Source organism: Lynx rufus, unplaced genomic scaffold (genome assembly GCF_022079265.1).
Source record: "Lynx rufus isolate CCGP_SWC_20201006 ecotype Redwood Valley unplaced genomic scaffold, mLynRuf1.p SCAF_4, whole genome shotgun sequence".
Lineage (NCBI taxonomy): Eukaryota > Metazoa > Chordata > Mammalia > Carnivora > Felidae > Lynx > Lynx rufus.
This window is the reverse complement of record NW_025814856.1, coordinates 78,484,509-78,496,601: the sequence shown is the minus strand read 5'-3', so window position 1 is coordinate 78,496,601 and position 12,093 is coordinate 78,484,509. Positions and strand designations below refer to the sequence as shown.

Below are 12,093 nucleotides of genomic sequence, written 5' to 3'. Positions count from 1 at the left end.
TTCACTCCTTACTGCAGTTTTGTCTCTGTCAGGATCGGTTTGTGTGGAAGAGGTAGAAAGAGACAGGCATGTGATTGGGTAACAGGTGTGTAGGTAGTTAGATAAAAATTCTAGACAGTCTGCAAGTAATTCTGAAGGTAGGGTCCCAGGGATGGGTCTGGGCATCCATTATATGGGAGGATTTCTTGCTCACAAGGATGTGTGGTACAGGCAGTTTGGGGGGGGGGGTCTTATATTTCAAGTTCTTTTTATTAAGAGAACAACAAAGAGAACTAATAAGCTGGATCAGGCAGAGGGACGATAAAGGGGATGTTTCTAAAGCATTATGGTTCCTTATAATGTTAAACTGGGCTTCATCTCCACTCCACATGCTGCACACCATCTTCCTCCCAAATTTCCTGTTCCGAGGTTTCCAGACGAGGCCATTGTAGGGTGTTGGGTTAGGTGGTTAGATGGGAGGGAGGGGATGCCTGGGTCTTGGTTGATCTGGGAGGCTTCAGGAGTATCACCCAATATTCCTGTTGCTAACTGTAAATGCAAGGGAATCCACTGATTTTGAAAAAAGAACTATTCCATACAAACCATCCATTCTATAAATATTTATCAAGGCCCTTGCTTATATGTGCCAAGCACTGTGTTGGGCCCTGGGGAATCTGGTGAAGAGCAGAGCAGTCACTGTCCCCAAGAACTCACAGTCTGGTGGAGGAGGCAGCCTAGTAAAACAGCTATCCTCTCCTGGGAGAAGCACTATGACAGCTGCCGCTGCCCAGCTGTGGGACCTGGGGCAAGGCACTTAACTTCTCTGTGCATTATTTTCATGATCTGTGAATGAGGATAATAGTAGTGCCCCTCCTTGGGATGTTGTGAGGATTAAGTGAATTATACACTATTCACTAATTAAAGTGCTTGGGGGGGGGGTCGCCTGGGTGGCTCAGTCTGTTGAGCATCCGACTTAGGCTCAGGTCATGATCTCACTGTTTGTGTGTTTGAGCCCCACATCTGGCTCTGTGCTGACAGCTCAGAGCCTGGAGCCTGCTTCAGATTCTGTGTCTCCCTCTCTCTCTGTCCCTGCCCTGCTCATGCTCTCTCTCGCTCTCGCTCTCGCTCTCGCTCTCTCTCAAAAATGAAGAAACATTAAAAAAAATTAAAGTGCTTGGGACAGTTTAAGTCACATAGAAAGTGCTATGGAAAGGTTTGTTCTTGTTGGTGGTGACAGTATTGTTATTCTTGGGGTGGTTACTGATAGAGAGAAAAGCTTCCCTCACCATGTGCTCTCCTAAAACCAGAAAGCCTTCCCTAAGGAGGTTAGGCAAATGGAGTATTAAAAAAGAGGAGTTGGTCAAATGGCTCAGGGGACCAGGGAATGGGGGAAGGAGAGGGGAGGAAAGCCTAAGCAGAGGAGACTGAGCAGAGGGAGCAGCAAGGGGAGGCACAGAGGCGGGGAGACAGCACCACAAATGTGAGAGCAGAAAGCAGTTTAATTCAAATGGAGAGGTGATTTGGAAGATAAGGCATCCTGTTAAAGTCAGACCACAAGGAGTAGATCACAAAGGATCATGCTTAGCATTATGCTAAGGAGTTGGGATTGTTAAAAATTAATTTACAGGGGCGCCTGGGTGGCGCAGTCGGTTAAGTGTCCGACTTCAGCCAGGTCACGATCTCGCGGTCCGGGAGTTCGAGCCCCGCGTCAGGCTCTGGGCTGATGGCTCAGAGCCTGGAGCCTGTTTCCGATTCTGTGTCTCCCTCTCTCTCTGCCCCTCCCCCGTTCATGCTCTGTCTCTCTCTGTCCCAAAAATAAATAAACGTTGAAAAAAAAAATTAAAAAAAAAAAAAATTAATTTACAAAAAAAATCTCTAGAAATTTGTGTGGCCCTTCTTAAGCTGTATCAGCAAAAAAGCGCCCTCGATGGCCAATTTCTGATAATAAGAATGGAAAATGTGTGGAATGTCCCACAGGCACATGGCTCTGCCTGTAGGGTAGATGTTGACTGTGATGATTTCCCATAGCTTCTTTTCTCTAAACCTGGAGTGGCTCCCCTCTACCCACATGGCATGATAATACCCTACCTCCCTAATGGCAGTCAAGGTTCTGACAAACTCTCCTGGTGTCCTCCCCAGCGACCCTTTGTCTTTACTGTCAGAGCCCTGACATTCTGTTTGGGTAGCCACAGTTCTCTGCCATCCAGGAACTCAGCAGAGAAAATCCTGATTAGTTTAATCCACTCATGTAATTCTATCCCCTTTCTTAGTGATTGGCTGAGGGACAGGTAAGCATTTGCCATAATTCCGACCAGAGATAAGAGAGAACCCGGGAGGCTTCTGGGAACGTTCTCTCTCTGAAATAGAAACACACAAGCGGCATGCCTCTTCTTCCTCTGTGTGTCGTGTTGGTTGAGTGATACCAAGAATTGTATGTCCTCTAGAACATCCAACACAATGTCTTGCATAGTATAGTTAGATAAGTTTATGTTCCGTTGAAACATGAAGGTTTACAACAACTTCCTCTGAGATAATTAGGGTGGTTGCTTTCCCTTTGGTAGATTAGAGAGCCGAGAGAGATGAATTAGCATATATTAGGCCCAGAGAATAAGCAGAAATAAGCCTAGGTCTCACGATTGCTAGTGTTTCTACAATACCAGGATACTTCTCTTTCAGCTTACCAGATATGGACCAAAAGCTTCACAAAGGTTGGTATTTGTGCCCAGACAACAAATCAAGGTATGAAAGTAAATTGTTAGACTAAAATGATTTTTTGCATTTTTGTTCACATTGTATAAGCCCTCTGAGGCTGAACTAAAACATATGAAAAGATGGATTCCAGTGCTTGTCGAAGCCAAGAGATACCCACAGGTCTGCATCAGATAGCTGCCCCACCTAGGAGCAATAACCCAAACAGAGCTTCTCAAACAGTGTACCCCAAAAGCGTTGGGGGAGGCAGGGATTATCTCATCCTTTGAGGAGCCTTTTTGCTTGACCTCAGTGTCAGTCTGTTGGAGCTAATGTAACAAAGAACTATAGACTGTGTGGCTTATAAACAACCAAAAAGTATTTCTCACTATTCTGAAGGCTAGAAGTCCAAGATCAGTGTACCCCCATGGTCAGGTTCTAGTGAAGGCCCCCTTCCAGGTTGCCATATTCTCACTGTATCCTCACATGGCAGAAACAGGGCAAGAGAGCTCTCTGGGATTCCTTTTACAAAGGCACAAATCCCCAAAGGCCCCACCTAATACCACTACATTGGGGGGTAGGATTTCAGTATTTGAATTTGCAGGGGGACACAAACATTCAGCCCATTGCACCCAGTGTGCCATACAAATGTTGTTACTATTGACATGTGCCAAGACATGAAATGAATTTGGAAGGCACATGCCAGTCTTCCCATGTCTTTCCCGTATCTCCGTATTTCCCACGACTGTTTTCAATAACCCTCTATTTCAGCAAAATGATCTATTCACTGTCCCCCAAATACTTTCAGGCTTGGGAAATTTCCCTTATGATTCCTCTTACCTTAAATCCTAGGCATCCCTCTGCATGTTGAACTGTTTTTTTTTAAGTCCCACCCAAAGTGACCTCCTCCATCAAAATATTATATTTTATAATGAACATTACATAATCTGTTTATTGACTATTGACAGATATTACTGTGTTCTTCTTTTTTCATCTGTTCTATCTTATTCCTGTGATGGTCAGAGTGATATAGAAGGTCAACCTGTTTGATTTTTTTTTTTCCCAGTCAAAATGCAATGTATGTCTACCATATGTAAAACACGTGCTAGATGCATGGAGATTCACAGAAGGGGAGAAAAAAGAAGAAAAAAGAAACATATCAATAAAGCAGGTGAATGATGAAGCCTACAAGTCTCCTAACCTAAAAAATCTGGGGACGAAAGAGGCCCCAACAAGAGGACTCCTCTGCAAGGAGGAAGTATCCACTGAAAGGGTGATATTGGCCATGACTTCTGTCTTGGAACGCTTATGACATATAGTCAAATTTTAGTGGCTATATTAGGATTTGGGGAAGGGCAGGGTATTTTTAATCTCAAACCACCAATAAAGCCTGAACCATTTGCAAGTTTAGTCATAGAACAGAAAATATTTGCATAATTGGACTTAGCTGAGTAGTTCCTTCAGCAGCAAGGAGACCCAAGAGTCAGCTGGAATAACTAGTGTGTGTATATGGGAAGTGGTTGGGGAGGTGGGTAATCGGGTTGGGATTTGGCCCCCTGGGTGTGACTGAGTCAGGGTGAGGAAGGTATCTGTTGCATGGTCTAGGGAACAAGGCTGGCCAAGCTTGTGGTCAATCTGCGGTCAGCCCACCTACCCCCATAACAGCTTGGCAAACTCCTTTAGCATGGCTCCTTGGTCCCTCATTCAGAATCAACAAAGAGGGCCAGCTCTTAGGCTTCTAAATCTGCCAGCCTCCCAAGGGAGTATTCCTAAGTAGGAATATACTTTGGAAAGCTGATAAGCTCCCTCCAAATATTTGGGAGGCAGTCTTTGAATTAAATGGTTTTCCTGCTTGATGTCAACTATTATAGGTACTCTTTGACTATGTGTAGAAACTGTTTGCAGAAAGCTAAGACCCCAAGGGGTCTGTGTGAAAGGAGACAGACTGGATCAACAATAATTTATTCTGATGTCAAAGGAACTCGGAGAACCTCTCAATTATATACCTCCAAGAAAGCACCATCCTACTGGCTGTTCCTGGGACTCAGCTGGAGTCCATGAGAACACAGACTAGAGGATGAACTCAAGTATAGAAAACCCTGGGAGAGAGGAGACGGAACACTGGTTCAGGATCTGAGTGGGCTTGGGGGTTCTAGAGGAAATTGAGGTCACCTGAAAATACAGAGCTGCTCTAAAAATGATTTAAGATTATTTTTTCTTTTCTTTTTCTTTTTTGAGTTTTTTTTTTAATGTTTGTTTATTTTGAGAGGCAGGGAGAGGGGACAGAGGATCTGGTGCAGACTCTGTGCTGACTGCAGGGAGCCCAACATGGGCTGAAACTCATGAACCATGAAATAATGAGCTGAGCTGAAGTCAAACACTTAACCTACTAGACCATACAGGTGCCCCTAGTATGGCTTTTCTATGTATTCTGTACTCCCATGGGACTCAGGAGCCATCTCCTAGTGACTGTCTATCTGATGGGATGACAGTGCTCAACTCCCCAATTTTCCCATGACATCAAAAAACCTTTTATTTTGTCTGCAGCCAATCATGGCTCATAGTAAGTCTCCCTCTACAACACACATGGACACATGCATGCACACGCGCACACACACGACAGTGATATTTTGGACCCTGAATGCTCTGAAAATATACAGAAATGTCTCACCAAGGTAAGGAGGCAAGCTCCCAGACCTTGTCTTTGAAAATATTCAGCTTGTGTAACTCAGGCCCCTGGATCACTAGGTTTCTCTCCCCCATTCCTCAGTTACAGCATATGAACAAGAGTTCATTTGAGTTCCTGCAAAGAAAATTTAATTAAGTGAGCTTTGCAGGACTAATGAGTTTAATTTAACTCTTAAAAATCTGCCTACCAGGCTATTTCTCTAATATTGTGGCTGTTAGGCCTTTTCTTCTAAGAACTATCTAGAAAGAGTATTTATGTCTCATGTGTTTATGTCTTGTGAATGTGTATTTTAATTTGTTTCAGTCTCTCCTATTTAAAAAAAAATTAGTTCAAAGAATAGAATATATATGTGTGTGTGTGTGTGTGTGTGTGTGTGTGTGTGTGTGTATATATATGGTAAACATTTTTCACTCCTGTGTTTCACTCTGTGCTATAACAGGAAATGCATTTCTGACACTTTTAAAATGAGCAATCACACGTATAATCAACTTGGTTAAAACTTCCTTCCTGGTAACTGCAACACTTCCTCTGCATCTGGATACGAAGGGAGACCCAGAAAAGCGGAAGAGTTTAGAGGCACACTGGGTAGATTCGAATTTGTTTTGTTTTCAAAAATTAAACAAATGATCCTTCAGCATCATCACCTCCGCTGCTTTATCAGGTATTACTTCCTTCTATTTTTTTGCCCTTTGTTGGGTCTGACTCGGAATAGTGACACTTCCGTCTGGGGTAGAATATTTTTATTTGGAACGGTTGTCGGTTCTTGAGATGATACTACCACTGAATGCCTCCGTTTCATTGTCTGGCCAGACCTATACGTGTGGATATCCATAAGGTTCCGGCCATAGCTTTGCAGGTGCATCTGTCCTTTTTGTTTGTTTGTTTTTGTTTGGGAGGAAGAGGGAGGGCACAGGAGCTTGTGCCAGCCGGGTTTTACGTTCTCACAAGTGCATGCTTAGCGATTATTGTGCTTAACAGTGTTTCTGATGTCTTCTCATAAGAGGAGAAAGCTTCATAGCCTCAGCCATGAAGGAAAGCAGTGAGTATTTAGCCAGCCTTTTTTTTTCCTCTGTGTCTTGTATCTTGTAAGACTGTTTGGTAGCACTGAGGCAGAAGTTATTGCTATGTATTTGTATTTTGCCTCAATATGGAACTATTTTGTTTCAGTTTGTTGTCAATATAAATATATCTTGTGGTTCTCTTCTTTGGTAGTTATTCTACAATGTAGCAACAGACCAAACAGTGAATTAAAAGCTACAAGAGATAGTCCTCTGGAACAGTTGCTTTCTGTATTTGCTGAAGATAACTTCATAATATTTTAAGAGAGGGACTATTGACTTTATAAGTCAGCTTAAAAGTCAAGATTTGAAACTTGTCTTTCTTATCTTTGAATCAAACTCTCCTTTTTGATATATATCAAATGGTCCACTATGAAAGAAATAAGTAGTTATGAGTCTCACTAACATTAGTCATTTAAGAGAGTAAATGACAATTTTGGAAACAATTTTTGTTTCAGTATTTGATTCTTATGTGGAACATATCTTACAACCTAGGGATACTAGATATTAAAATCAAAACACCTTGTTTGTATTTCAATTTTAATATTTTTAATATTTCAATCATTATTTGAAGTGTTTCCTATTGCATTCTGTCACACTTATACTGAAATGCTTTGTGCGGAGTAGGTACTTACTAAAGACTTGAGGAAAGTGAATTGATGAGAATCAGTTTGTGAATTCTCATTATAGAGATGAAAATAGGAGAGCAAAAAGGAAGTTAAGTGATCGATTGGGGTCCAAATAGCAGGTCACTGGAGTCCAGAAATCCACCCTCCCATCTGGTGGCTTCTCCACTATCTAATGCAGGGGCAGATGGAATGAATTGGTACAAGTTAAAAATATCTGATTGTTCATGCTAGAAGAGTACAGCCTTGGGTGACTCCCCTAAGACACTGCTTTAATGTAACGATGACAGCCAGAATGACTACCCATTTCGTGATTCAAAAATTCAAGTATCTGCAAAAGTTCTTGCTTGCGACTTCACCAATTCTGATGTTTTTGAATATTATCAATGAAATTACTACCTTTCTTAACTAGAAAGAAAAAAAAGAAAGAAAGAAAGAAAGAAAAGAAAAAGACAGACAGGAAGTTGACTAGGGAGGAGATACCTGATCCAGACAGTTTGAAAGTCGAGAATGTGAAGCGTGGTTGGGCGAGGTATCTCGGTCCCAGAGAGAAGTGTAAGAATGAACAAAGATGAAACAGGTTGAGGGCGTGTTGTCATAGTGTGGGGTTTCAGCATCTCACGCTGCACCTTGAAAATTAGAACTTGATCATTTAACTGGATGATTTTATTCATCTATCCATTTCAGTATGCTTAAGAACAACGCTTACCACCTTGAGCCATTATAAAGTGTCAGGGACTGTGATGGATGAGTGCTTCACATCTCTCTCTCTCTCTCTCTCTGCTTAAAGTTTCAAACATAAGGTACCTGATTGATGAACCCCCATGTACCTATTGCCCATGCCAAACAAGCATATTACCTTTTTTAATCCTCACCTCCACCCTCTGAGGTATCACTAAACCCATCTTACAGGTGGGAAACAGGCGCAGAGATTCTCTAACTAGCTCAAGTCACCCTGATACTAAGTGGTGCGACCAGCATTCCTGGGCCCCACTTCCAAAACCCCTGTATCTTCGGGCGCACATCACTGCCTTCCTCTACCTTCTCCTTCTGCCACCTTGTCGAAGAGTGTTTACAGAAAGTGCCTGCCCCGTGACCAAGCCCTCTGTGTCTCCACTCCCAGGTCGCGCAGGGCATGGAGCTGGACAACTATGAACAGCCCGTGGTTCTGAGAGAGGACAACCGCCGCCGGCGCCGGAGGATGAAGCCGCGCAGCACCACGGCCAGCCTGTCCTCCATGGAGCTCATCCCCATCGAGTTCGTGCTGCCCACCAGCCAGCGCAACAGCAAGACCCCCGAGACGGCGCTGCTGCACGTGGCCGGCCACGGCAACGTGGAGCAGATGAAGGCCCAGGTGTGGCTGCGCGCGCTGGAGACTAGCGTGGCGACCGACTTCTACCGCCGGCTCGGCCCGGACCACTTCCTCCTGCTCTACCAGAAGAAGGGCCAGTGGTACGAGATCTACGACAAGTACCAGGTGGTGCAGACCCTGGACTGCCTGCGCTACTGGCAGGTGCTGCACAGGAGCCCGGGCCAGATCCACGTGGTGCAGCGGCGCGCGCCCTCGGACGAGACGCTGGCCTTCCAGCGGCAGCTCACCGCCCTGATCGGCTACGACGTCACCGACGTCAGCAACGTGCACGATAACGAGCTCGAGTTCACGCGCCGCCGCCTGGTCACCCCGCGCATGGTCGAGGTGGCCGGCCGCGACCCTAAGCTCTACGCCATGCACCCGTGGGTGACATCGAAGCCCCTCCCGGAGTATCTGTTGAAGAAGATCACCAACAACTGCATCTTCATCGTCATTCACCGCAGCACCACCAGCCAGACCATCAAGGTCTCGGCCGATGACACCCCAGGCGCCATCCTCCAGAGCTTCTTCACCAAGATGGCCAAGAAGAAGTCTCTGATGGATATCCCCGAAAGCCAGAGCGAACAGGATTTTGTGCTGCGCGTCTGCGGCCGGGATGAGTACCTAGTGGGCGAAACGCCCATCAAAAACTTTCAGTGGGTGAGGCAATGCCTCAAGAATGGAGAAGAGATTCACCTGGTGCTTGACACGCCTCCAGACCCAGCCCTGGACGAGGTGAGGAAAGAAGAGTGGCCACTGGTGGATGACTGCACGGGAGTCACTGGCTACCATGAGCAGCTGACCATCCACGGGAAGGACCACGAGAGTGTGTTCACCGTGTCCCTGTGGGACTGTGACCGGAAGTTCAGGGTCAAAATCAGAGGCATTGATATCCCCGTCCTGCCCCGGAATGCTGACCTCACGGTTTTTGTGGAGGCAAACATCCAGCATGGGCAGCAAGTCCTTTGCCAAAGGAGAACCAGCCCCAAACCCTTCACAGAGGAGGTGCTCTGGAATGTGTGGCTCGAGTTCAGTATCAAAATAAAAGACTTACCCAGAGGGGCTCTACTCAACCTCCAGATCTACTGCAGCAAAGCTCCGGTGCTGGCTGGCAAGACCTCTGCAGAGACTCCCAGTTCCGAGTCTAAAGGCAAAACTCAGCTCCTCTATTACGTGAACCTGCTGCTGATAGACCACCGATTCCTCCTGCGCCACGGGGAGTATGTGCTCCACATGTGGCAGATATCTGGAAAGGGAGAAGACCAAGGGAGCTTCAATGCCGACAAGCTCACATCTGCGACGAACCCAGACAAGGAGAACTCAATGTCCATCTCCATTCTCCTGGACAATTACTGTCACCCAATAGCCTTGCCTAAGCATCGCCCCACCCCTGACCCCGAAGGGGACCGTGTTCGAGCAGAAATGCCCAACCAGCTTCGGAAGCAACTGGAAGCAATCATAGCCACTGATCCACTTAACCCTCTCACAGCAGAGGACAAAGAATTGCTCTGGCATTTTAGATATGAAAGCCTTAAGCATCCAAAGGCATATCCTAAGCTGTTTAGCTCCGTAAAATGGGGACAGCAAGAAATTGTAGCCAAAACGTACCAATTGTTAGCCAGACGGGAGGTCTGGGATCAAAGTGCTTTGGATGTGGGGTTAACAATGCAACTCCTGGACTGCAACTTTTCGGATGAAAATGTAAGAGCCATTGCAGTGCAGAAACTGGAGAGCTTGGAGGACGATGATGTTCTGCATTACCTCCTACAGCTGGTCCAGGTAGGGATTCTGGTGTTCTCAAGGGAGCACTCTTCTCAAAGAGTTTATTTGCATGTGCACAGGCACCCCATTCAGTTGTCACCAAATGCCCTTTGCCCATATAGCGTCACAGTCAGTCAATGGAGATCTGATGAAGCCACTTCAAACAGTAGTAAACTGTTCCATTTACTTTTTTTACTGTCTTTGAGGCATTGCCAACAATCATTTTGAGGACATAGTATTTTGCTTTTTAGGAAAACTGGCCCTATAGGAGTAGCTTGTTCTCATTTACTATATTAGTGACAGATGCGATTAGTGGAATGCTCCCTTGTACCAAGGCTCTGAGGCTGCAAGTGATTTGCATGCGTTTCGTGTATTATCACACTGAACTCTCCAAACAACTATGATGGAGGTCAAATTAACATTTGCATTATATATATATGGAAACCAAGGCTTAGAGAGTCTAAGTAATGTGCTCAAGGTCACATACTTTTAAAAAATCAGACCAGAAATCAAACCCAGGCAGATTGCCTCCAGGCCCTGCTCTTTTCTCTGCCTCCAATTTCCTGCATCATTCCAGGGTGAGGGGGGTACCTGGGTGTATCAATTGGTTAAGCGTCTGAATTTGGCTCAGGTCATGATCTCGGGGTTCGTGAGTTTAAGCCCTGTGTCTGGCTCTCTGCTGACAGCTTGGAGCCAGGAGCCTGCTTTGGATTCTGTGTCTCCCTCTCTCTCTGTTCCTCCTCTGCTCTCTCACACACACTCTCTGTCTCTCTCTCAAAAATAAACATTAAAAAAAAAAAAAAATCCGGGGTCAGGATAGTGTGTCCCAGAGAGAAAAGCTCACCCTCTTTGATCATGCTTATCATAATTCATAGAATAACATCTATCTGGGTGGGACCTCAAAAGCCCCTCTCTTCAGACAGGTCTGGTATAGGATTTCCACTCCTGTTCTCACACCTTTCCAAGTAGTCCAGAAGGACTAAGTGATTTGCCTAAGGTTTACCTAGGAAGTTGAAGAAAAAAGGAGGCACAGTTCTGCACACCAGAGCACTTCTGAGACCGTATTGTCCTGTTTAACAAGGAAGAGGAAGTAAAGGAATTGGAACAGAATGCTATTTTAGAGTGCAGACATGTCCCTCCATTAATTCAACAACATGTACTGTGCACTTCTGGATACTAGAGAGATCAGTGATCACAACAGAGCCTGTCTCTGTCCCCCTATAGCTTGTGATGTCGTGGGGAAGACTGACATTAAATGCATTAAATGCATACACATACAAACAGATATTTCATAACAAATTGTGCAAGTGCTCTGGGGGAGATCTGCAGGGTATTATGACAAAATAGGCAGGGGTCCTGGAGATACTTAATTTAGATTGAGGAAACCAGGGACAGTTCTGAGTAAGTGATGTTTGACCTGATCTCTTTATTTATTTTTTAATTTTTTTAAATGCTTATTTATTTTTGAGCGGGAGACAGACAGAGCATGAGCATGGGAGGGACAGAGACACACACACAGAATCAGAAGCAGGCTCCAGGCTCCGAGCTGTCAGCACAGAGCCTGATGCGGGGCTCAAACTCACGAACCATGAGGTCATGACCTGAGCCAAAGTCGGATGCTTAACTCACTGGGCCACCTAGGCACCCCTGAACTGAGCTCTTGAGGATTAGCCACTCTTAGTGTTAGACACTAAACTCTGTAATCATTATTTGCAGTTAGAGGAAGGCCCTGGAGTTTTCTGAGCATTTTGAATATTCTCAACTTTAACTCTGAATCTTTGCCTTCTCATTAAGCAGATACTTGAAACATTACACTTGACCTTTGCCTTCCTCTGTTAAATGTATCTAATAGTTTTCTCTGCCCACTAGTTCAGATAGTGACATAAGACAAATGAAAATGAATGAAAATTAATTCACTAATGAATTATTTTTCATTGTCAT

At 45.0% G+C, this 12,093-nt stretch overlaps 1 protein-coding gene and 1 long non-coding RNA gene across 14 annotated transcripts in view; one reads left to right on the top strand and one right to left on the bottom strand.

The window, feature by feature from the left end:
• LOC124524501 (uncharacterized) overlaps positions 1 to 12,093 on the bottom strand; it is a 305,188-nt gene that overhangs the window by 146,640 nt on the left and 146,455 nt on the right. For 9 of the 11 annotated variants that reach the window (XR_006965260.1, XR_006965258.1, XR_006965256.1 and 6 more), the window contains one exon: positions 9,446 to 9,637. The exons of the other annotated variants lie outside the window; for them this stretch is intronic. This is a non-coding gene — a long non-coding RNA (uncharacterized LOC124524501). The remainder of the gene's footprint in view (positions 1 to 9,445; positions 9,638 to 12,093) is intronic. 11 annotated transcript variants of the gene reach the window in all.
• PIK3CG (phosphatidylinositol-4,5-bisphosphate 3-kinase catalytic subunit gamma) overlaps positions 5,901 to 12,093 on the top strand; it is a 33,373-nt gene continuing 27,180 nt past the window's right edge. Inside the window, exons 1-2 of one of the 3 annotated variants that reach the window (XM_047096803.1) lie at positions 5,901 to 6,017; positions 8,164 to 10,170. In XM_047096803.1, the coding sequence (XP_046952759.1) occupies positions 8,176 to 10,170 (1,995 nt within the window). In that variant the 5' untranslated portion in view covers positions 5,901 to 6,017; positions 8,164 to 8,175. Of the gene's footprint in view, positions 6,018 to 6,100; positions 6,213 to 6,258; positions 6,396 to 8,163; positions 10,171 to 12,093 lie in introns of those variants that run through there. The other 2 variants (XM_047096802.1, XM_047096804.1) reach the window with 2 other exon arrangements.